Source organism: Sceloporus occidentalis, unplaced genomic scaffold, assembly GCF_023333645.1.
Source record: "Sceloporus occidentalis isolate IW3139 unplaced genomic scaffold, rSceOcc1.0.p SCAF_11, whole genome shotgun sequence".
Lineage (NCBI taxonomy): Eukaryota > Metazoa > Chordata > Lepidosauria > Squamata > Phrynosomatidae > Sceloporus > Sceloporus occidentalis.
In genome coordinates this window covers 20,766,826-20,791,387 of record NW_028316991.1, presented here as the reverse complement: position 1 = coordinate 20,791,387, position 24,562 = coordinate 20,766,826, and the positions used below count along the sequence as shown (strand labels likewise).

The 24,562-nt window shown below is 45.9% G+C and overlaps 1 protein-coding gene across 5 annotated transcripts in view; it reads left to right on the top strand.

The window, feature by feature from the left end:
• The window catches only part of LOC149305686 (arf-GAP with SH3 domain, ANK repeat and PH domain-containing protein 1-like), a 55,125-nt gene that overhangs the window by 20,659 nt on the left and 9,904 nt on the right, over positions 1-24,562 (top strand). For 3 of the 5 annotated variants that reach the window (XM_089477610.1, XM_089477607.1, XM_089477606.1), the window contains exons 2-16: positions 3,433-3,505; positions 11,006-11,151; positions 11,393-11,467; positions 11,574-11,623; positions 12,177-12,306; positions 12,954-13,039; positions 14,643-14,718; positions 15,209-15,295; positions 18,661-18,761; positions 19,793-19,862; positions 21,362-21,449; positions 21,756-21,804; positions 21,978-22,141; positions 22,732-22,865; positions 24,139-24,230. In XM_089477610.1, the coding sequence (XP_089333736.1) occupies positions 3,433-3,505; positions 11,006-11,151; positions 11,393-11,467; positions 11,574-11,623; positions 12,177-12,306; positions 12,954-13,039; positions 14,643-14,718; positions 15,209-15,295; positions 18,661-18,761; positions 19,793-19,862; positions 21,362-21,449; positions 21,756-21,804; positions 21,978-22,141; positions 22,732-22,865; positions 24,139-24,230 (1,421 nt within the window). Of the gene's footprint in view, positions 1-3,432; positions 3,506-11,005; positions 11,152-11,392; positions 11,468-11,573; positions 11,624-12,176; positions 12,307-12,953; positions 13,040-14,642; positions 14,719-15,208; positions 15,296-18,091; positions 18,101-18,660; positions 18,762-19,792; positions 19,863-21,361; positions 21,450-21,755; positions 21,805-21,977; positions 22,142-22,731; positions 22,866-24,138; positions 24,231-24,562 lie in introns of all 5 variants that reach the window. The other 2 variants (XM_089477608.1, XM_089477605.1) reach the window with 1 other exon arrangement.

Below are 24,562 nucleotides of genomic sequence, written 5' to 3'. Positions count from 1 at the left end.
CTGGGTTTAGAAATTAAAGGTGACGGCGCTTGGAAAAATCTCCATGACCATTAACCCCAGCATTGTGTACAGTAATTACCCCCCAATGTTGTATACAGTAATATACCACACACACACACACACGCGCGCACGTACGTGCTGTTTCCCGGCTCAAAACACCACACTGAGCTGATGCTTTATGGTAATGCTAATGAAGTCCGTTTCTCCGTAGACTTTTATTAGTCATAGTGTCCGGCGGGGTGATTAGGACCGAGCGATAATGTTCACGTAATGAATGTAATTTAGTGGACTGGATAAAGGATCATTTGTGTTGTAGACTGCATGCAGACTGTTTGCGAGAACGCGTTTGCATCATCAGCGGCATTAAAATCATTCGAAAAACTACCATACGGGCACAATTATTTTTAGAGAGAGTTCAGCGGCCGGCGTTTGCAAGACCCAGACAGTCTTGCCTCTGATGTAATAACCCAGTACTCTCCCACCTCTGATGTAATAACCCAGACAGTCTTGCCTCTGATGTCATAACCCAGTACTCTCCCGCCTCTGATGTCATAACCCAGTACTCTCCCGCCTCTGATGTCATAACCCAGTACTCTCCCGCCTCTGATGTCATAACCCAGTACTCTCCCGCCTCTGATGTAATAACCCAGTACTCTCCCTTAAAGCAGCCGGCAGAAGTGACTATGAATGCTGTGACGACACAACAGTCCCTCCATAGTTAATGTGTCTAAAGGGAGTCCCTCCTCCTCGGACCTGATGCCCCCCGTTCAGTGAAAGCCTCTTAGCCCCCCAAATCCTGCGCTTCGATCACTTATAACAGCGATTATCTTTTTTCACCAGCCCTGCAAAGCTTTGTGCTGACGATATGATGGTCTGTCCGGATCCGTCTCTCTGTCCGCTCGTTTAGCGGCAGGCGGACTCGCTGCGGTACATAGTGATAGTGGTGAGCGGATCTTTTTCACAGCGGTCGAGGGGTCGGTTCATATAGATTTGTTTTCAGCAGTGTGGGGGAGGGGGGTCTGGTTCAGATTCTTGCACCTTTTGCAGATAGGTATTTGTATTTGATTATTTATGGTACAGCACTGCGGAATAGGATAGCGCTATATAAAGCAGTGAAACCGTTTGCTTGTGGGGGGTAGATATGTGGTTTATGATGGCTGAATCCCCGGCCCCTTTTTCATGATGGTTTCACCGGTGAGCTCGTTACTCGCGCTGGTAGATTCACCGCGACGTCTGTGCGCTCAGCCCAGGGGCTTTCTAACGGACGTTTGTTTGGTGCAGGGGGCAGCCTTCAGTTACCATGGAAACGCTTCGCTCTCAGCACCACAGAATACATTAACGTGTAACTGGAGAGACGTATAGAAAAAAAAAAAAACAAGACGCTGCGCCGGGTGATCTGTGCAACGCCGGCCCGGCTGCCGACACGGATAACGTTACAATTATCATCATCTTCTGTCTCTCGTTATGCCTCCTTCTCCGCTTTCACTAATGCCATCGAGTGTGTTTTTTATATATATATATGTAATATGTATGCGTATAATTTATCTATAGATTTCAGCTCTTTTCTCCGTTGAGAAGATTCAGTGAGTTTCTCCTGTAAGGAGGACCCGGAGGACCGCGTCACATTTACCTGTTTAACGCCGGTTTGCTGAATTAACCCTTCTGTGGCGGTGGCTCTGTGCAGACGTGGGCGTTGTGTGTGTGTTGTGTGTGTGGTTTGTGTGTGTCGCGTGCACAGAAAGCCGGAGTATCGCGCGGAGCGGAATGCGTCGCCTGCGTTCTGGATTTGTTGTCAGACGGCCGTTTAATAAGCGCCACCAACAATATGTTTGGAAATTGGATGCGAAAAGCATCGCAATCTGTCTTAGCCTGGAAACCGAGCCAAATATAAACACAACCGCTTCCCGGGGCTCGTTACACTTAGAATCGCGCGGCCCTGATTGTCCCGTGTATTTATTTTAGCAGTTTTTGGTATAGAATGTTCTATGAACGGTCCGTATGTTATATATAATAAACCTTCATTGTCTAATAAAGGATTTAGTTTGGTGAATCGGTTTGCGCCACCTTTGTCGTGGGAGATGTGAAGTCTCTCTGGCCACGCAAATCATATTAAAGCTTCTGTTCCACCGAACACTGTACCTTTATAACTAAAAGAAGCATCATTCCCAGAGCCTCTGAATGCCTAAAACTGCCTGAAATATCCCACAAATAATTATTCAAAGTCTGTAAAACATTTTAAAGCAACAAAAATCTCAAAATATTTGATGCTCGGCACCCTGATCCCTTGTATCTCTTTAAACAGTATTCATTTATAGTGGACGTTACCCAGCGCTACGGAATATGATGGCGCTACCCATTCCCATAACTATCCATGTCAGTGATCCGATTCATTAACACATCACAGACAGAGGTCCGCGCGCTATAGAAATAGAGGTACGCAGTCACATATTATCGACATAGAGGTAAGCATGCTATAGACATAGAGGTAAGCGTGCGATAGACATAGAGGTAAGCATACTATAGACATAGAGGTAAGCATGCTATAGACAGAGGTACGCGTACTGTAGACATAGAGGTGTATATACAGAGATATAATGTGTATACATGGATATAATGTATATACGTATATATAATACTCATACATTTATATGTTTCAGATTACTTTGTTACTCTGGCTGTTTAACTCTTTCCGTCTCCTCTCTCTTTTCCTCCACATGATATGGGGGATCCTTTAGTGACTGCTATGGTGCTGTAGACCCGGTATACATGTCTCCGTCTCCGTCTCCGTGTTATCCGGCGGTGTCCGTGGCGGTGCTCTCTGCCGCGTGCCCCCCCGCCTCTGTAATGTTGCTGTTATAGCGGTTTGCCCCGCGCCGGTGTCTTTAGCGGTGATTGTTGCTATTAATGCACTTATTACGTTAAGCGAGGCGGCCCTGTGAAAAGCGTTCATTACGGGGTGGCTTTCCTCTCGCCCCGTTCGCGCGAAGCCGATGTTTTTCTTTAACGCCGCTGTTTGTAATGATCGACTAAATGCTGCAGCCGTTTCCCGCTGTCGGCTCTTCTCTTCATTAACCTCGGCTGCCCCCTCCGACCTAAAAACTGTTTTTAACAAATGATGTGCGTTTTCTGTGTGGGTTCCATACATTTTTTATTAATTATACTATAAAATGCTAATTTTAAATTAAATATTCATTAAAGGGGCACTTCAGCCATCACATGCACTTTAATCCATACGATAGCGGCGTGGGCCCTTTACATTTTCAGGTTGCCCCTTTTGAGAATGGCCAAATGCATTTAACCCTTTCCTCACCCCCAGCGGGTCTCTCGGGGGGATCCACACACACAGGGGATTTCTGACCGGCTGTCTGTGCTGTAGGAATGTGGTTAGCATTATTTTCTTGTATATTTATACCTTTTTATTTTCTTCTCCAGGCCTTGGATCAAGATCGGACCGCGCTACAGAAAGTGAAGAAATCTGTGAAAGCAATTTATAATTCAGGGCAAGGTAAGCAGCGTGCGGACGACTCAATTCAAGATACAAACCCATAAAAACAGTACGAAAACACCAAAAATAATCCTAACTCTAACAATCATAACCACAAGGAGATTATTAATCTGTAGTGACGAACGGGACATTAGAAACATCTTCCATAGACCTCGGGGGTCAGAAGGAATGAAATAAAGGTCACGAAGGTTTGACAGACCCAGAACTTCAGAATGCAGGATCCGTAGTGTGGAAGCTCAGTCTAGTATATACTTATTTCCATCGTATCGTGGTTAATAAGGCGCCAGTGGGGTCCGTTACTGCGTTCTGTTAAATTATCCCTCATATTGCTGGCTGCTTGACTGTGAAAGATCATTGGGGCGTATAGGAAGGCCCTTGTTCTAGATATTGTGTCAGAATGGGGTTAATAGGGATTGCAGGTTGGTTCATATTTTGCATAAACCATCAGAGATCCGCACTGAACACCAGTCCTGGTCTTGGGGTTAGATCAGTTGCTGGTTTAGTGAGAGAAGCCCTGCCAGTACGGCGTTATATACTACTTTACATATAGATAGAGGTACGCTGGTGTCTAAAATATGAAACACGCAGTCTGGACATTGTGCTGACATCTTTCTACCTAAAACAGGGCCGAAACAATCATGGCCGCAACTGGGTCCAGGCCCTCCATTCTAGGGGGGGCCTGGGGAGCCCTTGTGACCGCTCCTTTAAAAGCTGCGGGCAACACCTGATCATCTGATCGGTCTGATGTCTGATCCAGCATGCAGGAAGTGACCTCACATCCATTTCCAGCGTGCGGGAAGTGACATCACATCCATTTCCAGCATGCAGGAAGTGACATCACATCCATTTCCAGCATGCAGGATTAGCCTGCACGTAGGGAGGGAGACACAAGCAAGCTGTGGGGGGGGGGGGGGCTAAGATGGCACCGACATGCTGTTTTTTCGAATTTTTTGCACCCCTTACATGAAGCCTACATTAGAATGTAAGGAACTGGCATTTGTTTTGCGTGTATTAGGACCGTTGTGCACGGGTGATAATCATCAGAGATTATCTGTAAAGCATGAACCTGGTCCATGTCTATATTTTCAGTAATGGCTGCTGTCCGGACTTCCGAGACGGTGGCTGGGAAGTTCTGCGAACCGTTTGCGAACACTTTATCCTTCTGTCTCCGTGAGGCTGGGGCTATTTATGTGAGGCTCGGTACACCACAGAGCAGCTTCATTGGGCTTTATTCGCTGAACGGAGAGTTGGGAGGAGAGTCGTGTTTTATCACCATGACTGCACTATACTATAATAAAATCTAAACCCAATAAGGTTCCTCTGCAGGATGAGCACTACTGGCCGCATCTCATTCAAATCTCCTTATTTTATTGAATTATACATTATCAGGGCCAGCTCAGGTCTTCTTTAGGGAGTAAGTTCCATAAAACACTTTACGTTTTAGTTGGGGTTGAATAAGGTTTTAGTTGGTGGGTGGCTAGTGGGAAATGGGAACAGAGTGGGCTAGAAAGTGAGAAAATACATTTTAATAGATTTTAGCTGATTTTGGATGTTTAGGTTTTGGGTTGGCCGGTAATTAGAGAGAATTGGGGTCAGAGTAGGCCATGGAGGCTAAGTTTGATAAAATGGCACGTTTTTAGTGCTGAGGAAGCCTGTGATGTTCTGGGTCTGACGAAGCCACGCTTACGGATTCGCATAGTGAGCCGATATCTGACGCTGGTGCCGGGGTTCCCCCTCCACCTAAAATGAGGCGAATGGAACCTGAATCGGGCGAACGCCGGGTACCCCCAAAATGGTGGTCCCAGAACTACCCCCATTCACTGCCACTCCTGGCATCACGCGCAGTATTGATGGCAGTGAGACAGTTAATTTTTTTTCTTTTTTTTTTTCTCCCCAACTGCCATTTCAAACTAACATTTATGCTGCTCAGTGCCTGGCGGCTGAGCAAGGGTTCACACATCACGCCTGGCACCCCACTGACCCTTTTGAAGGGGGCTTTAACCCTAATGATGGGCATTGTAAAAGAAAAAAAGGTTCAGGTACTGGAGCTCAAATATCTCCATTTTAATGACAATGCCCCCTAGCGGTCACCCACATTTTGTCTGCATCGCCGGATCCGTTCTTTTGTTCGATGGCAGACTGCGTTTCAGACCGTACGTCCCCCCAAAGCGCCCCTGGGCACGGGGTGAGATTCTATGAGCTTCCAGAAAGTGTACCGGGGACACGCCGTCTCGTTTCTATGAGGGGAAAGACTGCCCAGACTCCCAAACCACAAGATGGCGTGGGGTCTTCTCTTTCCCCATCTGTACAAAGGCTGCCCCCCTCATGACAGAAAAACTCTGGAAAAGGGGGGTATTTTAAATTGGCACAGTATCAGAAAACCAAAAAAGCCTCCGCACGCGGGGTATTCCCGTGATGGGGAGACGCGTTACACGTCTGACTGGATTTCTCTGCCGTAACGCATCATCTGCGCAAAAAATCCGAAGCCGCGCGGGAGTGTTGGCGGAAAAGGGCCGGGAGTTATCTTGGTGGCCAAACAGCGGCATGAAGATTGTCCGGATGCTCCGTTGTGTTGTTTGTTAATCTGTTCCTGTTTCCTGCTGTGCTCCCCCCCCCCCCCCCCCCCCGGTAAAGTGTAAACCATGCCCGGTCCCAATAAAGAGACTGCTGTGTCGTGCCATGACTGGTGGTTCTTTGGGAGACCTTTTTCCCTAGAGAAGTGTATAACTGTGCCGGCGAGGGGGCCCTCTGGCCTGCCGGGCTCCCGTTACAGCGGGGAGGAATAGGGGAGCCGGTAGAATTCATCACTAATAACAACATTAATTTAAACATTTATTGTATATATCATCATAGCTAGCGGCAAGATGTACCTCTCTGGGTGCGTTGCTGGCGGCACGATGTACCTCTCTGGGTGCGTTGCTGGCGGCACGATGTACCTCTCTGGGTGCGTTGCTGGCGGCACGATGTACCTCTCTGGGTGCGTTGCTGGCGGCACGATGTACCTCTCTGGGTGCGTTGCTGGCGGCACGATGTACCTCTCTGGGTGCGTTGCTGGCGGCACGATGTACCTCTCTGGGTGCGTTCCTGGCGGCACGATGTACCTCTCTGGGTGCGTTGCTGGCGGCACAATGTACCTCTCTGGGTGCGTTGCTGGCGGCACGATGTACCTCATTCGGGTTTCCCGTTACCCCCCGTTACTCCTTATTAGTTACTTACCTTACAAAAAAATCCTCTCCAGTGAAGCTCCTCTCTGCGCGCAGCCTGTATGCTCCTTAAGTGAGATATGAAGATGGGGTTTTTTTGGTTTTTTTTTGTAATATAGAAGATATTTTAATAAATCCACAATAAACTAGAATTTAATTCCTTGTTTGAGTAAAAAAAAGCCAAGAGCTTTTTTGTTTTTACAATATATTTTTTTTAATCCATGATTCCTCATTCTTCATTTTTACTGAACCCATACGAATTCTACATCATTTTATTTTCAGGGGGAAATACCACTTTTAGATGTATAGTGCAACATTTAGTATGAATAATGCATTAAAAAAAGAAAAATAAATTGAAAAAGCATCACTTAAGCATGTTTGTGTGTTAGTGTGAGAGTGTAATGGGGGCCACGTGACTTTACCTGCCCCAGGAAGGCCAGAAGTTGCCAGACGTTTGCTCTTCTGGCGCCCTTGCTTCTGTTGACTACAACTCCCATCATCTTCATCAGTAGCATGGCTAAGAGTCATGGGTGCTGCTCATTTGTGGAAAAAAAAAAGGGCTTACAATCTATTTAATTAAATTTGAGTTATTTAAAAAAAATTTTTTTTAAATCTTTATTTGAAAGCTTTGAATGATGGTTACAAAAATAACGTGATACAAAAAAACGCTTCAGATATCATTGTGTATAACAACGTAATAGCAAAGGACGAATCGGAAGAGTAAATTCAACATGAAATAAATAAGAAAACAAGATTAAGACGTGTTTATTCCCCCCCGGGGCGGAGGATGTCGCCTAAGAGACAATCTTATATCAATATTCAGTTAGCTAATCAAAATATTAGGTCAGCGCCACGGCCTGAATTTAGTCCTGCCGGAATTTCCAAATTTCCTATTTTTAGGAGAGTTTGGGTATGGCTGGTGTTTAATTTTATATCGGTCGGATCCTCTATGAGCTTAAAGGCACTGGACCATACCATGTCTTCACGTCTCCACCACGTATGTAAATATGAACCCGCGGCCTTATAGCTCCTCCAACACATCGAAGAACTTGCTGGATACATTTTGCCAATTCTAGTAGGCACCTAGATACCATCTATGGGAGACTTTCAATTGGGTCTCAAGTAGATTTAAATTGTGTGCTATCTCGGTCGAATTCTGATCTCTAAGAAACCTAATGTCCTTAGAGAGCGGCTTTTCGACTCTTTCCGTTGAAAAAAGTTTTTAAATTCTGGCTAACTTTTTCGGCAAGGAAACCGTGTATTGGGTCAAAAAAAAAATGTTTGATCCTGAGATATCTAAATACCTCCTTACTTGGGAGGTCCTATTCTTGTTGGGTCTGGGGAAAGGTCGTCGGCCTGTCTCCGTTTAATAGTTGTTTAATCAGAGAAATTCCACGTTGTTTTCAAGACCTGAGATTTAAGTCTTCCAGGTTACTTCTAGTATATCGACTGGGGAGAAATCGGGTAACTTGTTCTGTATATTGATATATATATATATATATTTTTTTGTTCCAATTTTGGAGGGTCTGTTCTAAGATCATGTTCTCTTCAATTGTTTTTGTAATTCTATTTGACCCTCCTATAAGCAAAAGCAGCAAACTAGGTTCTATTCCTCGTGTTCCTTCTCGTTCTGTGTTGGATGAAGTCTCAGTTTGGGCAGAGACTGGTTGGAGTCTGTGGTCACGCACCAATTTATTTGCCAGATATAGTAGTTTAATCCTTGGTGCCCCTAAACCACTGCTTGCTGGTTTCTGCGCCATAATCTGTTGACTTAGTCTAGGTCTCTTACCCTGCCAAATAAAAAGTATAAAACCCGATCGGATCAACGCTAACCAGCTATTTAGTGGCGCCATTTTGGGACAATGTACGCATTCAAGGTATTAATCCCACCCCACCAGGAGAGCTCCCCCCGTCTCCACTCCTTCGATAGATGGTTCGTCTGCCTCAACAGCTTCATGAAGTTTACCTCCATGATTCTAGAGATACCCTTAATTATACAGATTCCTAAATGAGTTCTCTTTTGACCCGGGTAACCTCATACTTTTGGGTAATCTCTTGTTTGCAGTCTCTATATTTATTCCCATTATATGTGTTTTTTACTATATATTCTTTTTAAAATTTGAAACTGCGCCATACTTTTCATTTTCCCTCATGATACAGAGATGTAGCCGGATTGATGTTTTTAATTAGGACATCATCTGCGTATAAATTGATCTTTGATTCTACCGAGCCCGATATAAAGCCTTTGATAGGAACATTATTCCTAATAATGATGGCGGAGGACTCTATAGACAGAATGTAGAGGAGTGGAGACAGTGGGCATCCCTGACGGGGACCATTACTCAACGTCAACCATCCCACACAGATATTTGGGCCATAAGATGGTCATACGGAGACATAATTGCTCTGTATATCCAACCCTGTATTCCAAACTCCATCAGCGTTGTCGTTGAGAAACACCAATTGACCCTGTTGAGTGTCTTTTCAGCAATCGGCAGCTATTGTCAGTAGAGGATCCCCATCCAGAACGTTTATAATTCTTCTACTATTTTAACTGGAAGTCCTACGAGGGACAAAGCCAACGTGATCTGGATGAATTAACGTATTTATGACGGCTTTCAGTCTATACGTCTGTAAGCGAGATGGGACGATGGTTTGCTACCTCTGGCGGCACGATGTACCTCTCTGGGTGCGTTGCTGGCGGCACGATGTACCTCTCTGGGTGCGTTGCTGGCGGCACGATGTACCTCTCTGGGTGCGTTGCTGGCGGCACGATGTACCTCTCTGGGTGCGTTGCTGGCGGCACGATGTACCTCTCTGGGTGCGTTGCTGGCGGCACGATGTACCTCTCTGGGTGCGTTGCTGGCGGCACGATGTACCTCTCTGGGTGCGTTGCTGGCGGCACGATGTACCTCTCTGGGTGCGTTGCTGGCGGTCGTTCCGTAGCCCTTATTTGAGCGTATGGATGGTATCTGGCCCACCTGGACTGCTTGTGCATCCGCCACTCTCTAATCAGAGTATGATTGGCTCTCGCCATCGCTCTCCGAAGCTCGGTTTTAGGTTTCTGTGAAAATGATGCGCAAACCAGATCTAAAAATATTTTATAACTGAAAAGTGTGACTCGCCATAACTTCTAATCATTAATCCGATGCCTACAAACAAATCCGAGGGACCTCCGAGACCCCTAAAGCCTCTTATATCGGCCCAATAGAAGGCATCACCCAGGACCAGAGACTCGGATTTCCTGTTACCCCCCCCCCCTATTTTAATTTGAAGGACAAATAGAGCTTTCTTCTGGTTCCACTTTTAGACGTATAATCCAACATTTAGTATGAATAATGTATTAAAAAAATGTAAAAAAAAAAAAGTTGCACAATGTGGTTGCCGAGTATTTTTTGGGGGTGGCGAGTCGTGCCACAATGTCTGATCCCTGCACGATCCCTCATTGCAAACTCAAGGTTTCCGTTCACACGTCTTCTTCACCACATGGCGTTATCGCGCAGGACCCCCGGCGTGGGGAAGGAGAACGTCCGGGGGCTACGTCCTCCATGATGTTCCACGCCGTCACGCTAGGTTCTTGGGCACGTGCATAGAGCATCATGACGGTTAATAAATGAAATGGAATCATAATAATTTTCAGGACATTTCCGGCCTTTATTCATCATTTAAATCAGCCCGGAGGAGGAGGAACGGGTGCATGTACTCCACGTCTTCCTGTGGATGCCTTTACGTTACAGCCCAGGCGGGTGTTATAAGGGCCCCCCGTAACATTTAACGAAGCCTTTGTGCTCTCCGGCACGCGAACACGCGCAGATCTGTCCCTTTATCGTGTTATCTGACGGTTTCATCTCACGGAAATAACGCAGAGGCAGTAAGGAAGATGTTTTCAGTTGCTATGGCAACGAACTTGGTGTCCTTTTAGTCACGTGACGGTAAAAACCCTTCCCTGAAAAAGTGTGGACGGGGGCACTTTAAGGCCCCCAAGAGACTTGGATATATATATAATATGTATGTATATAATACAGGCCAAAAGTGGCCCCTTTTTGAGCAGACGCGGGGGCCAATACTTTCTTCCCGTTTCTATGTTTTCATCCATAAACGTGATTACGTTTTAAGCTGCCTTGTAATTGGCTGAAGACACACCGAAGCCAGTCACGTGACCACACGCCGGTACATGTTAATTACCTTGACTACATGTCTCTGTTGACGGCTAAATGACACAAATGACCCTGTTTCAGAGACGTGGTTTCTTTGGGGCGGAATAATAACGCGCGGGGCGTTATTTTCTGTTTTCCAGATCACGTGCAGAACGAGGAGAACTACGCCCATGCGCTGGATAAATTCGGGAGCAATTTCCTCAGCCGCGATAACCCCGACCTGGGCACGGCTTTTGTGAAGTTTTCCACTCTCACCAAGGAGCTGTCGACGTTACTGAAAAACCTGGTAAGTCACCCAAATCCGGTGAATTCTCTGCCGCCCGCGCTTATTTAACACAGCGCAGTAACCATGGTAATAAGCCGTCTCGCTGCGTTGTATTTGAGTGCAAGCTCTCCGGACTAGGGTCCTTCCATGGGTGGAAGAGAAAGCGTAAGGGGCATGTTTAACCCACTAGGTTCTGGAGCTGCCAGGCCACGTACGTTCACGTTCTTTTTATGTCGATTTTGTTTTCCTTCCTCCCCGACAGCTTCAGGGTTTAAGCCACAATGTCATCTTTACCCTGGATTCTCTTCTGAAAGGGGATCTGAAAGGAGTGAAAGGGGTAAGTGACAGAGCGTTTTGGGGTAGTTCCCGATAGACCCCGGGAATGGATAAATGTCCGTAAAGGATCGGCTTCCGCATTCATTCCGTGTCGCCTCTTTCTGCAGGACCTGAAGAAGCCGTTTGATAAAGCCTGGAAGGATTACGAGACCAAATTGTAAGCCTCGTTAATGCCAAAACTGCTATAAATTCTAAATCGTACGCAATTTGCATCATCGCCGATCCCCAGACCCACGTTTTTAGCACAATGTATAGGTCAAAGTCTCCTGTTGCCTCGTATGTTCATGCGTATGGGCATGCGCGGAGAGGGGCGCCATTGATCCCCTTTAATGATCTTAACCCTGTTAAAGGTGCCGTTCCATTATTTCTTCTAAAAGGTTTAATCAAATAAAAACAGATTAAACTTTTTATATGGCAACAGCCTATCAGTGCCTGGCTTCTGATTCATATGACAGTTAAGTGTTCCCGGGAAAAAAAAAAATATTAATGAGGCAAAATTGATGTAGCGGATTTCCAAGTTAAGTTTAACCCCGTCCGGTAAATCGTTGCTTCCATTGGGTGCTCACGCGGTCACTTTAGATCATTGATTGTTTTGTGTTCTTGCGGCGGGTCCCGGGAGGTGGCGCTTGTGACGATTGCGCGATGCAGCTTTTTCTCGCTTTGGATGGAAATGAGCAATTTTTTTTTTATTTTTTTTTTATCCTATTCAGTACAAAAATCGAGAAAGAAAAGCGAGAGCACGCCAAGCAACATGGGATGATCCGCACGGAGATCACGGGCGCGGAGATCGCGGAGGAGATGGAGAAAGAGCGCCGGCTGTTCCAGCTGCAGATGTGTGAAGTGAGTAGCTGCGCACGTTGTGTGTAAAAATAATGACACAAACTCATACGTCGACTTAACCCCTTCCATGCTGCACAATGTTCTGTGCCGCCCCAATAATAACGGCATGGAATACCACATTTTCAGCAGCGGTGATTTTCGAGCCGGGGGGCTGTATACAGAACATCGCGCTCTATAATCATTACACAAAGAGCCTTGTTATTATCATTATTATCATTTATACAGCGCCAACTATTCCCGCAGCGCTTCTTACAGTCCCTGCGTTCAAAGGGTCTGACAGAACTAGAACCGACAGGCTAAGACAAACCGATACATTCGGTAACGAGGGTCTGGCTCACAGGCTTATGATCTCATAACTATGACATCATATAGCGCCCCTTTTCAAATCAATTTCTTTAAAGATAAGGACACTCGAGACTCTTTGGGCTGCTTTATGTATCCAGATTTTTAGCAGCTTTAATAATAAGCTTTATAAATCAGATTAGAGGCCGTCTCCCCGTAACGTAAACGATTCACGGATCATCCTATTGTTTCTGTATCGGTGCCCAATAACTATCCGCATGGAAATTCAATTAACGCTAAACCCCGTACACTGTATAATTACCAACAAACCAACGCTTCTTCTTTTTTCCATTTCTTTTTGGCAGTATCTCATTAAAGTTAATGAAATCAAGACGAAAAAAGGCGTAGACCTCCTCCAAAATCTTATAAAGTATTATCACGCTCAGTGCAAGTAAGTGCTCTTTCCATGTTATTATTGGCGTGTGCGTTTTATACCAGCTGATCGTAGCCACATAGCATTCTTGCAAGGTAATATAGGCTGCTTTATGAAGCTGAGAGGGTGGTAGACAGATGGAACAGCCTCCCAGCAGAAGATGTAGAGGTTAATACTGTGAGGGATTCAGGGCCGGCCCAAGGCAAAATGCCGCCTGGGGCGAATTTTAAAATGCCGCCCCCCACCTTATCTACCCTTCCTCTCCCTCCGTCCCTGCCGCCCCCCCCCCTTATCTACCCCCCCCTTGTACTTACCTTTCAGCAGTCCTGCGGCGAGTCTACCTGTTCGGTCTCGGTGCCGGCTTGTAATGCTGAGCGCCGGAAATCTTCACCGAACAGGAAGACTCGCCGCAGAGGAGAGAGAGAGAGGGGCGCCGAGCGGGTACTGACAGCTTGGTAAGCGAAAACCACTCGGCGCCCCTTTCTCTCTCTTTCGCTTTAAAAAAAAAAAAAAAAAAAAGGGCTTGGGGCGGCAAAGTGCCGCCCGTCCAAAAGTGCCGCCTGGAGCGTTTGCCCCACTCGGCTCCATTGTCGGGCCGGCCCTGGAGGGATTTTAAACATACATGGGACAGGCATACGGCTCCTGAACCGAAGACAAGACCGACGACTGATTAAGGTCTGAGTCTTTATAGCAGGAAAAAACGGGCGACCAGATGGATCTGTAACGGACATTCCCTCGAATACTTATAAAATCTGTCGCTGTGACAACCGTTTCAATATTACGTGAGATTTGTGGTTATATTTCTGACTTCCACGGAAAGCTTTTTTTTTTTTTTCTTCCGCTGCCAGATCGGCCGACAAAACTTTTCCGAGCCCTCCGGTAAAAAGCGTCCTCTTCCAAATACGCTTTATTAAAAATCATAATTCCTGCTGCGCGCTTCTCTTTTCAGAGCTGTTTTCATACACAATTACCATCGACCCTGGATACCCGGGAAGTGTAATAACGCCACAGCGCTCCACAACGCGCCATTAGAAGTCCCTTTTTTGGTCTTTTTAATGTAACACTTTTCCAATGAATGTATGATTTCTGTGTACGTGTGTATATATAGATATATATATATACACACACATGAACTGATACGATGTTCAGCACTGGGTAACCTCGTATATATATATAGATATAGATATATATACACCCCATCTTGGCCTTCCCATTGTTTATTGTGTTATTATTATTATATTTCGTATGAGTGGGGCCCGTGCTGACCAAATTGGCTTTAACAATTTTTATCCCCAAAATATGTTAAAAATACATGCTGGGTTTATCGATCGGAAACATGGTCCTTTATATTAATGTGGATCCCCTACAATGTAGCAAGTCCAGCATCGGACGGCATGAAGGAGAATGTCTTCTGCCGCCGTATGGACGCCGATCTCTTTGAGGGCGAGCGAGGACGTCAGTCGTAGATTTAGTCGTTTTTATCCAGTCTTTAGGTTTATGTGGAATATCTATGATCGCCATTTATCATCCCCAGCCCCGGGAAAACATGCCCCCCCCCCCCCCCTGCTGTATATATATGTATATTTTATACACGGCCCTTTAAGGTCATTTTGCATTCCAGTTTCTTCCAGGACGGCTTGAAAACAGCTGATAAACTCAAGCAGTACATCGAGAAGCTGGCCGCGGACCTTTACAATGTAAGTCGCCATTTACCAAGAAAATCCTTTTTTTTTTTTTTTGGCGACCGGTAGACTCTTTCTCGTCTTTTGCAGTAGCTCTACAATTCTCAACCCCCTAAAAATGTTTTTTTTTAATTAATTTAAAGAGCGAGCGATAGAAAGGGTTAATTGTCTGTTACTCCCGAGTAAACTAGTAATTGGTAATGCAGGTTGCAAAGTACCAGTGAGCTAATGGACATAAATATTATATGTATATGTGTGTGTGTGTGTATGTGTATATATATATATATATATATATATATATATATATGCCATTTGCCTGCATAGCAGTGGTTTTATTTTAACTGTTTGATTGCTGCACTGCCCACCTTAGCGGTAACACCTGTATCTAAATCTGTTTCATGCCTCCCATATTTGAAAGACTGAAAGTGAAAAGCGTCTCTATAAAGTGAGGGCATATGATGGCACATAATATATATTTATAAAATAAACCTCTGTGAACCTCCAGATAAAGCAAACACAAGACGAAGAGAAGAAGCAGCTGACGGCTCTGCGGGATCTCATCAAGTCTTCTCTCCAGCTGGATCAGAAAGAGGTAGGTGGTATTTCAGGATGCGGCTAACAGAACATTTACTTCCGGATCTTTTTCATAGATTTTCCCCAAGTCTCCAATACTGTTGGGTCAGGATCCGCGATTGCCGCCTCTCGCTGTATCTGGGGATTTAATAATGAGGGGTTCACGGGTGCCGCAGACCCAGCACGGTTCAGCCTGTGTTTGGTACAGACAGGCCGAGTGGGCATTCTGCTTGGTGATATTAGTGTATTGTGCCAGCCGTGCACGGTTATCACCGCCAAGTATCCCGTGTGAGCGTTAGTCACGTAATTAAAATGCTTAGGGAGTCGTGGGCTGTCACGGTGGTCTGATGACCCCATTGACAGACTCCTAACAATTGGATCTATGCTCTGCTTCGTATTAAGGGCAGATATATTTACAATGTCCTTTGCCACTCCCCCGAGGAACCACTAGACACTTGTATCCACACTAGGAAGTAACTATATTAGCGGTTAATACAGTGAGGGGATTTAAACATGCGCGGGACAGGCGAGACCAACGACTGATTAAGGTCTGAGTCTTTACTGCAGGAAAAACGGGCGACTAGACGGGGCCGGGTGCGTCTGATATCCCGTCAGATTCAATCTTTGATGTTTCTACGTAAGGGTTTGGGCATTCCGCAGTACCATGCGATGCGTATTTCTAATGCATTCCCCCCAGGAGTGTTAAGTGCGGCCGAGTAAATGGAACACCGTCTTTAAAACAAGGAAAAGGTCTTTGTGGATGTAACATGTAATGCACAGAGTAGTTGGGGGCTGTAAGCTTCCTATGGGGTAGTTTAGCGCACAATCACACCTTGGAGTTGTCAGTGCTGTACCATGCTGGTAGCCAGTGTAGTTACACGTGGTTCCTGGCAGCCAGTGTTGTGCCACCCTGGCCGCTCAGTGTGTGCCTATCATCCTATATAGCGGGGTTCCCCGGGGGGGGTCATTATTATTATTATTATCAAGCTTATAATATTCACCATACCGTTCAGTGTATGGAACATTTTAAGCTCGCTGTTCCACTTAGACAAAACACTCCTCAAACTAGGCATCTATGAAAAAAAAATGTTAAAAAAATAAATAAATTAAAAATAACTCGTGAAGCACATCAGTGCGCGGCCCTCAATAAATGACTAAAGAAGAATTGGGTGCGTCGCTTTATACCAGGGCTGACCTCTTCACAGCTTGTGGTCGTGGGGGTGATTGAAATGCGTCGTCCCTTAATAGTTTGTGGGTCCCTCTGTACGCCTAAGGAAAGATCCCATTAAAAATCAGCCCTTTCCAGCTACAAATAATCATTTACTACATTAACCCCGTCTGCGCTGGGTTTCTCATCCATTTCATGGACAAAATTTGTTTTTCTTTTAAAAACAATAACATTTCCAAATGACCCCAAACTTTTGAACTTCAGGGGGTGTGTTGGCAGCGCTGGGGTGCAGGAGCCCCCCATTATTGTTCTTACAGGGTTGGAGGGTGTTGGAGTCTCCCTGACCCGATCACTACCAGGTACCCACTGACGACACCTATAGTCCATTATATATAGGGGGCAACATGGCCTTGGGGCCTAAATGTAATGGTATTTTATGGTATTTAATAAAATCCATATGTGTCCAAATGCCCGTCGTCCTTTCCACCTCCACGCGGCCATAACTGTAAAGATAGAAAGTTCTATTTCAGAATAAGGTCATGGTAGCATTTTTCATGAATTTGTTCAAACAAGTTGGAATTTCAGCTAAAATAATTCAAAAAATGTATATATTTTTTTTTATTTTTAAGCGCGCTGCTTGTTCTTTCTTGTAAAGCTTCTGAAAATTCCTTCCGTGGACTTCCTGACGATGCAGCTTCTTCTCGATTAAAACCTAAAAGCTTTTTTTTTTTTTTTTTTTTAAAGAATTTTATTTAAAAAAAAACCCAATAAGATTTCGCTTTTGTTACTATGTGAGGGGTTAGGCTGACGGAATAGCGTCCCGTGTAGCTGTTAGGACGATGCCTGTGGATTAACCTCTTGCGTATTCCCACTAAATATCAAATCCCTTTAAAGATGGAAAAAGTAAAAGAATATAACACGTTTTCCGAGTAATTTAGTGTCGTTTAAAGACGTTTCGTTACTCGCCGTGCGATTCATCGCTTTTTGTTGTTTAACCCTGTACGTGTTATCTCGCGGTTCGGATGAAAGTCACCGTTAACCGGCCGCTTGGTTAACCCTTTAGGTGCGTTGAGCGTCACTGTGATACAGTGTACCGTGCGTTACGTTTACGCCGTGTCGCAGATACACGACGGCTTCTCTGCTCGCTGATCACGAGCTTTTTCTTTAACCGCATAAGATTTTTGCATCGTTTATGATTTTTGTCACGTGACAACTAACTCAGGCACCGATTGGTTGTTGCCGTAAAAACTGAAAAGGTTTTTTTTCTTCTTCTATTATTTATAAAATGATGTAAAAATGTCTATATAAATGCCCACAATATGTGTAACGTATCCCCCCCTCCCCCGGCCGCCATCTAGATTGTAAGCTCCTTTTAGCGGGTCTCTCCTCACCTTTTGTTTCTGTAAGTCCAAGCTGCTATGTGATGCACTGCTTGTTATGTCCTGTATACCCAGTGTACAGCGCTGCGGCGTATGATGGCGCTATGTAATTAAAGTGTTTTCATGGCGGCTCAGAGGATAGCCCCCCCGCCAGCCCGCTTGTGCCCGTAGTGTGCGCCGCTGTACGCTTCTATAAGAGTCTTTGCGATTGTGTTAATTTATGTTCTGCTTTTCTCTCCTTGTGTTTTTTTGCCTTCCCTGAACGAAGTCTAGGAGAGTAAGTTTACACTATCCATGTTTCTCGCTGATGACTGTGATTCCCATTATCCGTGCCCCCCCCCCCACACACACACACACTGACCTCTCCATACACTGACACGACGGCGGTCACGCCATACGAGACGCCATCAACACCGAGACGCTAGCTGCCGCCATTGACACTATTAAAATAGAAAAAGGTCGCTCACATCCAGATTCAGGGCTAGAATGTGACAGTAGGGGGGTGTCCGTCCCAGTGCTGCAGTCGCTTGACAACTCCCATGACTCTCAGCCAGGATTGTTACATGTTCCCTTATGGCTGTGCAAACGTAAGGAATTAGGGAACTTTCACGGCATTGAGAAAAGCTTCCTTTAGTCTCTTACCGGGGGTTTGTTATGTAGTCCCTCTTGGTTTAGTAAATACGTTATGCTGAACCCCTCGGTAAATGGCGAGGTTCCTCCTGCCGGAGTTAAAGCCGCGCACGTTCGCCGAGCGGAAGCAATCCCTGCCGCCAGCCGTTACCGCGAGCTCCTACGAGATGCTTGGCCGTGATTAACGTCTGATTCTAATGTCTCCAGGATTCCCAGAGCAAGCAAGGAGGATACAGCATGCACCAGCTGCAGGGGAACAAGGAGTACGGCAGCGAGAAGAAAGGCTACCTCCTGAAAAAGAGCGATGGGTATGTGCTGCGCGGTGTTCTAGCCCCCATACTCTAATCGCCGCCCGGGGGAACGTCTTACGTCATACACGGTCCGTGACAAGCGGGGTTATCCTGTGAACCGCCGCTCCAGCCGTGCAGAGAGTCTGTGTTCTCCAAGCATTGCTGGGGTTTTCTCTAAAGGGAGTTTGCAGGAGAGTTGAACATTTCAGTTACTATACATCATGAAGGGCCAGCCCCAGTGAGCCCTGTAAACTGTATAATTACACCACTGTTCAAAGGTTTGGGCACCGGCGTAATTACAGGGGTTGCAGGTGCGACGGGGTCCCGGTGCGACCCCTTGTTCGTGTCTCCTCGTACCAGTTCAAAATCAAGAAAGGGCCCTTCCGGCCTGGATCGCAATTTTCACACCAGGGCCCTGTGGTTTCTAGTTACGCGCATTTGGGGGTGACTTTTTCTGGCTATAACATAATTGCAAGGGCCATTGGAACACAGGAGTGATGGGAGTGATAAAGGGCCATTGGAACACAGGAGTGATGGGAGTGATAAAGAGCCATTGGAACATAGGAGTGATGGGAGTGATAAAGGAGTGATGGGAGTGATAAAGGAGTGATGGGAGTGATAAAGAGCCATTGGAGCACAGGAGTGATAAAGGAGTGATGGGAGTGATAAAGGAGTGATGGGAGTGATAAAGGGCCTCTGTACGCCTATGAAGAGATTCCATTCTTTGAAAACCAATGACATTTCTCAGTGACCCCAAACTTCTGAACAGTCTGTATCAGTAAGATTTTTATGACTGCTTTAACTAAACATTATACGGGGCTGCATCGCTTGTATATAATTATATATTCATTAAAAGAGGATGAAAATATCTTTTTTCTGTCCACCAGGTATGTGATAGATCGCCGTAATGATGAAAATGCCACGTTTTGCTGCATATTTGGCTTTTCCCATCAACCAATAAAGTCGTCGTTTTAACCCTGTCTTTTCCTAGCGATGTGCGCTGATAACACGGATGAGGATGACGGTGTTGTTCTGTTCTTTGGTTTCAGGCTGCGGAAGGTCTGGCAGAGAAGGAAATGCATGGTGAAGAACGGGATACTTACCATCTCTCACGCGACAGTAAGTCAGCGCCCCCCATTCTTCCTGCTCAATATATATATATTTACAGCACTCCTCCTTGGATGAAAAGCCATCGTTCCGAGAGCATTTTCTGTTGGGCTCCTACGGGGCAAAAGTCAGACCGGATCATTTTCTTTACGGCATAAAGGGGGGACAGTACGGGGAATCTGCTCGATGGAACGGATGACACACAGCCATCAACAAAGCACGATATTCCTGCTAGATTAGATCAGCAGCTGCCACGAGTTGGCAGACAGGGACGCTGTTACGACTGACAGCGATCGAGCGCTCTGACGAGGGAGCGCGGTCTTTCCGAACAGCTGCTCCCTTTCCCCCGCGCGTGTCCTTAAGGGGATCCATCCCATGCCTCGTCCGACCAGAGATGGCAGACCCCTGGGGTCGCTTCTGCTGTGGACTCCCACTCCCGTAAACATAGCAAGCGTGCTGGGCATCGTAGTCGTCACCGGCTGGCATCAAGGCTTTTGGCAGGTGCTGGTCGCGGCAGTCGTAGCGTCTGGGTTGCTGTTATTGTTTATACACATGGGACTGGTCCAAAGTTTTATCAGTGGCCCCTGACACTGGATGCATCTCCAATACTAGTGACCGTCTAGATCAGGGGTTCTCAAACTGCGGCCCTCCAGCTGCTGCAGGACTACATCTCCCATACTCCTCAGCCAGCCCCTTAGCTGAAGGAGCATTATGGGAGATGTAGTCCTGCAGCAGCTGGAGGGCCACAGTTTGAGAACCCCTGGTCTAGATGGTCAGCATGGAGCTTGATGTAATGCCGCTATGTGTCCTGAGACCGCCGGCGGCACGCAGGTTCAAATCCTTATGGCTTTAATCATAGCTGAGGCTACCACCGGGGTTTGAATTAAAAGGTCACCAAAACAGAAGCGTGTGCTGCCTAGCATTTCCACTGTAAGTCCATTGGGGCTCCTTGACACAGCTTTATTAGGATCTATTTTATTAGCACAATAACACGTTTTAAAATATTTATTTTGCATTAATAACAGAACGGATCCCCGAAAATGCCCCGTATCTCTACACCGTGTCTTTATGGGCTCGCGGGATTTCTTTCTGTGGGGGGGCTTTGGACCCTTTAAAAAAGAAATACTGAGCTGGCCCTGTCTAATGTATGGTTTCATTGGATTGAGTCTCCCTGATTTCTCTATGCATTACTCAGGGCCAGCCCTTTAACCAGAACTAAATTACCAGGCTTAACCCTTCGTAATACAGAGTGAAGTTGGTGAGTTGAAGCCACGACTCGTCTGTAAACATCGGATTCAGCGGATAAACCCCTAAAAATAGGCAGGGATCGACTCTTGTGCGACGTTCTGATTACGGCGTTTTCTCCATCGCGATAAAACGAAGGTTCCCTGCGCTTCACGTCACGGGAATTCCACGCCGGCTGAGGGCCGTAGTGTAAAAAGCTACCGCCAGGTGTGCCGTATGTGTCTGTATTTAGTTAAATGGTGCCTAACGTCCTCTCATCTCTCCAGTCTAACAGGCCGCCTGCGAAACTCAGCCTGCTTACCTGCCAAGTAAAACCCAACGCGGACGAAAAGAAAAGCTTCGATCTCATCTCGCGTACGTTTTGCGTTATTTCCTTCGTTTCCGGTTGTTTTTGTGCTTCTTTATTGTCGGTAAAGTGTCCGGGAAACTCTCTCAGTGCAGCCGCTCCAAGCGTTTCGTTCGTCCCCCTCGTACGTTGGATTGACTTGTATGTGAAAATCCCCCCCCCCCCCCGCTATAAATCACAGCAATATAATATCCTATAGATATGTCCAGCCGTATTCTGGTAAAAATGACATCACTGTGCACAAAATGAGCTTTAAATTGCAAATTAGGATGGAAGCGTTTGTAACCGCGCTCTGCTTTCTTCTCTTCTAACAGACAACCGGACGTATCACTTCCAGGCGGAGGATGAACAGGAGTATATAGCGTAAGAACTTTTCTCTATCATCCTAAACTCTGTAGAACACAAAACCTTTACCCCCCCAAGGCAGTTTCTAAAGGTGCAGTCCTGCCACGTCGCCTTTATTTCAGGGAACAGTTCGATGAAAAGGATGAAAATTGTCACTTTAACCCTCGGAAACCTCTGCTTTTCCCAAACAGGTGGATATCTGTGTTAACAAACAGCAAAGAAGAAGCGCTCAACATGGCCTTCCGGGGAGAGCAAAGCACCGGCGAGAGTAGCCTGCAGGATCTGACCAAAGCCATCATCGACGAGGTTCAGAAAACTCCCGGAAATGATGTTTGCTGCGACTGCGGATCGCCGGGTACGTTTCCTCCTGACATTTTTAAATGTCCAAGGACTTCTGACTTTTAGGGCTGTCTCGGTAAAAGCGGGACACTTTGTCGCTATCAGTGTGGGGTTGAAGTCTACCTTTAAATATTTTCAATTTATCGAAAGTATTCAGATCTAAAGACGCTATGTGAATTCTATGACGTTGTGTTCGATGTAGATATGTAGCGCCCCCTTCCCCTAAAACATTCTCCGGGTGCCGCGTGTCTCTGGACTCTTCGTGTCTATTTCTTTTTTTCCTGTTTGTTTCAGAAAAACGTTCTCGGGTCAGGAAAAGGCCAAAAGGAAGCCCCTGCCCCATCAGCTATTATATTGCGGATTTCCGTGTAGCGGCACGCCCCCCCTCGCTGTATACACTACACGCGTCCCTGGTTTAATTAGAAAATGCATATAATATGTAAATATGAGGTCATCGCGAGTTCTAGGCTCCAGCAGATAGGTTAAGCGCGTAGCTCAATGCTGCCCCCTGCTGGCTGGATTCTAATTAGGAATTTCTCTTCTGGACGTTTAAAGGGACACAATGCTTGTATATGTTGCCTGAATGATTCCTATTTTTTCCCCCAGACCCAACATGGCTCTCGACAAACCTTGGGATATTAACCTGTATAGAGTGTTCGGGAATACATCGGGAGATGGGGGTTCACATTTCTAGGATCCAGTCTCTGGAACTGGATAAATTAGGGACGTCTGAACTCTTGGTGAGTGCATTATTCTTCCCTAACACAATGAAATGTGTGCCTTAAAGCTCAGATGTTGCTGTAATAAGTTGGTGTTTAACGCTTCTATCCAAACAACACTTCAAGAAAACATTGCGTGTATTCAACATTGCTTTTGGTCGGATCGCTTTGTGTTTTGTATTAATATATAGAGAAGTCGGGAAGAACAACCTACCCCAAAGCTGGGCGATCAGCCATGTAGTCTTTAGATGTGACGAGGTTGTTGCCCCCCTATAAACCTCTCGGTATTTTTTTCAAGGAGTTAACTGCCTTTGGTATAAGGGCCTGATTCAGGCCAAGCCCTGCCCGACATAAATCGCACTAATGTTGCCATTAGATTATGGTTATCAGAGCGCAAGGTTCTAGAGCCACATCAAGCCACATTGTAAAGATATTCCTGAACACCCCCAGAAAACAGCCGCCGCGTATCAGCCGGGAAAGGGGCTTACACGGCAATTACTTGGAGTTCCCCTGAGCCATACTGGCCAAATGGGGATGGTTTGGGGGAGATGCTAAACCACCAAGGAGCCCCCATCGTAAGCTCGTGACGCCACCATCAGAAAGACCAACTGAAAGCCAACATGGAATTCATGGCAGAATATCGAGGAGGACACCACTGCTCTAAGAATACGGACGCTCATCCAGAGTTTGCCAAAAAGCACCTGGATGCTCCTCAAGAGATGTACATTGCGTTTTATGCCTGTAATCAGTGTCCTGGGCCGGGGGTTTTGTGCTGCTTCAGGACCCGGAAAGAACTGCCATAAAGGAACCAGGGATGATCTGGTCTCATGAAGTGCAGCGGGATCATGCAGCCACCCAATAATCCAAAACACACAAGCAAGTCTATAGCAGAACGGAGGGGGGGCAATTAATTGAATGTTCTGGAATGACTAGAACCCATCGAGATATCTGGGCAGAACCAGAAACGAGTAATGCTCGGTTCTGCGTGGAGTTGAGGGCCACGATTCTCTGTGTTTTTGTGACATTTCTTCACCCAGCGTCCCTTTTATCAGCTTTTGTGGGACGTTCTGATCATTTTTGGTGCCAAGAATATGCGATAATGCACAAAATAAAAAGGGGGAAAATACCCACGATACAGTCATTTACTTTTCCGGATCTTGAAACAAAATCCTTTAATAAAAAGAAGTAGAAGTTTTAGGGTTTTTTTTGAGTCCCGTGTTGGCGAAGACCTCGTAGAAATTTACATTTTCAATGAAACAAAAAACAAGCGAGCGATGTTTCTGTTTTTTTGCAGCTGGCCAAGAACGTAGGAAACAATAGCTTCAATGAAATTATGGAAGGGAATTTACCGAGTCCGTCACCAAAACCCAGCCCTTCCAGTGACATGTAAGTAACGGCGCCGTGTATATGTGATGGATAACGCTCCGTGTTTATGGACCGTTCATTCCTCCTCCTGTTCGCACAAATAAGGTTGGGTTAAAAATTCTTCTCCTTCTCCTCGTACGTCTGGAGCATGGGTGGGTCCGACGAACACGGCCACGGATCCAGCTCTTTGCATTCGAGGGGGGAAGTCATAGTAGACCAGGGATCCCCATCCCATCATTAAAAGGAGATACAAAAATATCTGGAGCCCCAAGAAACCGTAACAAAAGAAATGGCACTTTGGGAATTAGGGATATATTTTATATATATATTTTTTTTAATTATTTGCTATTTTG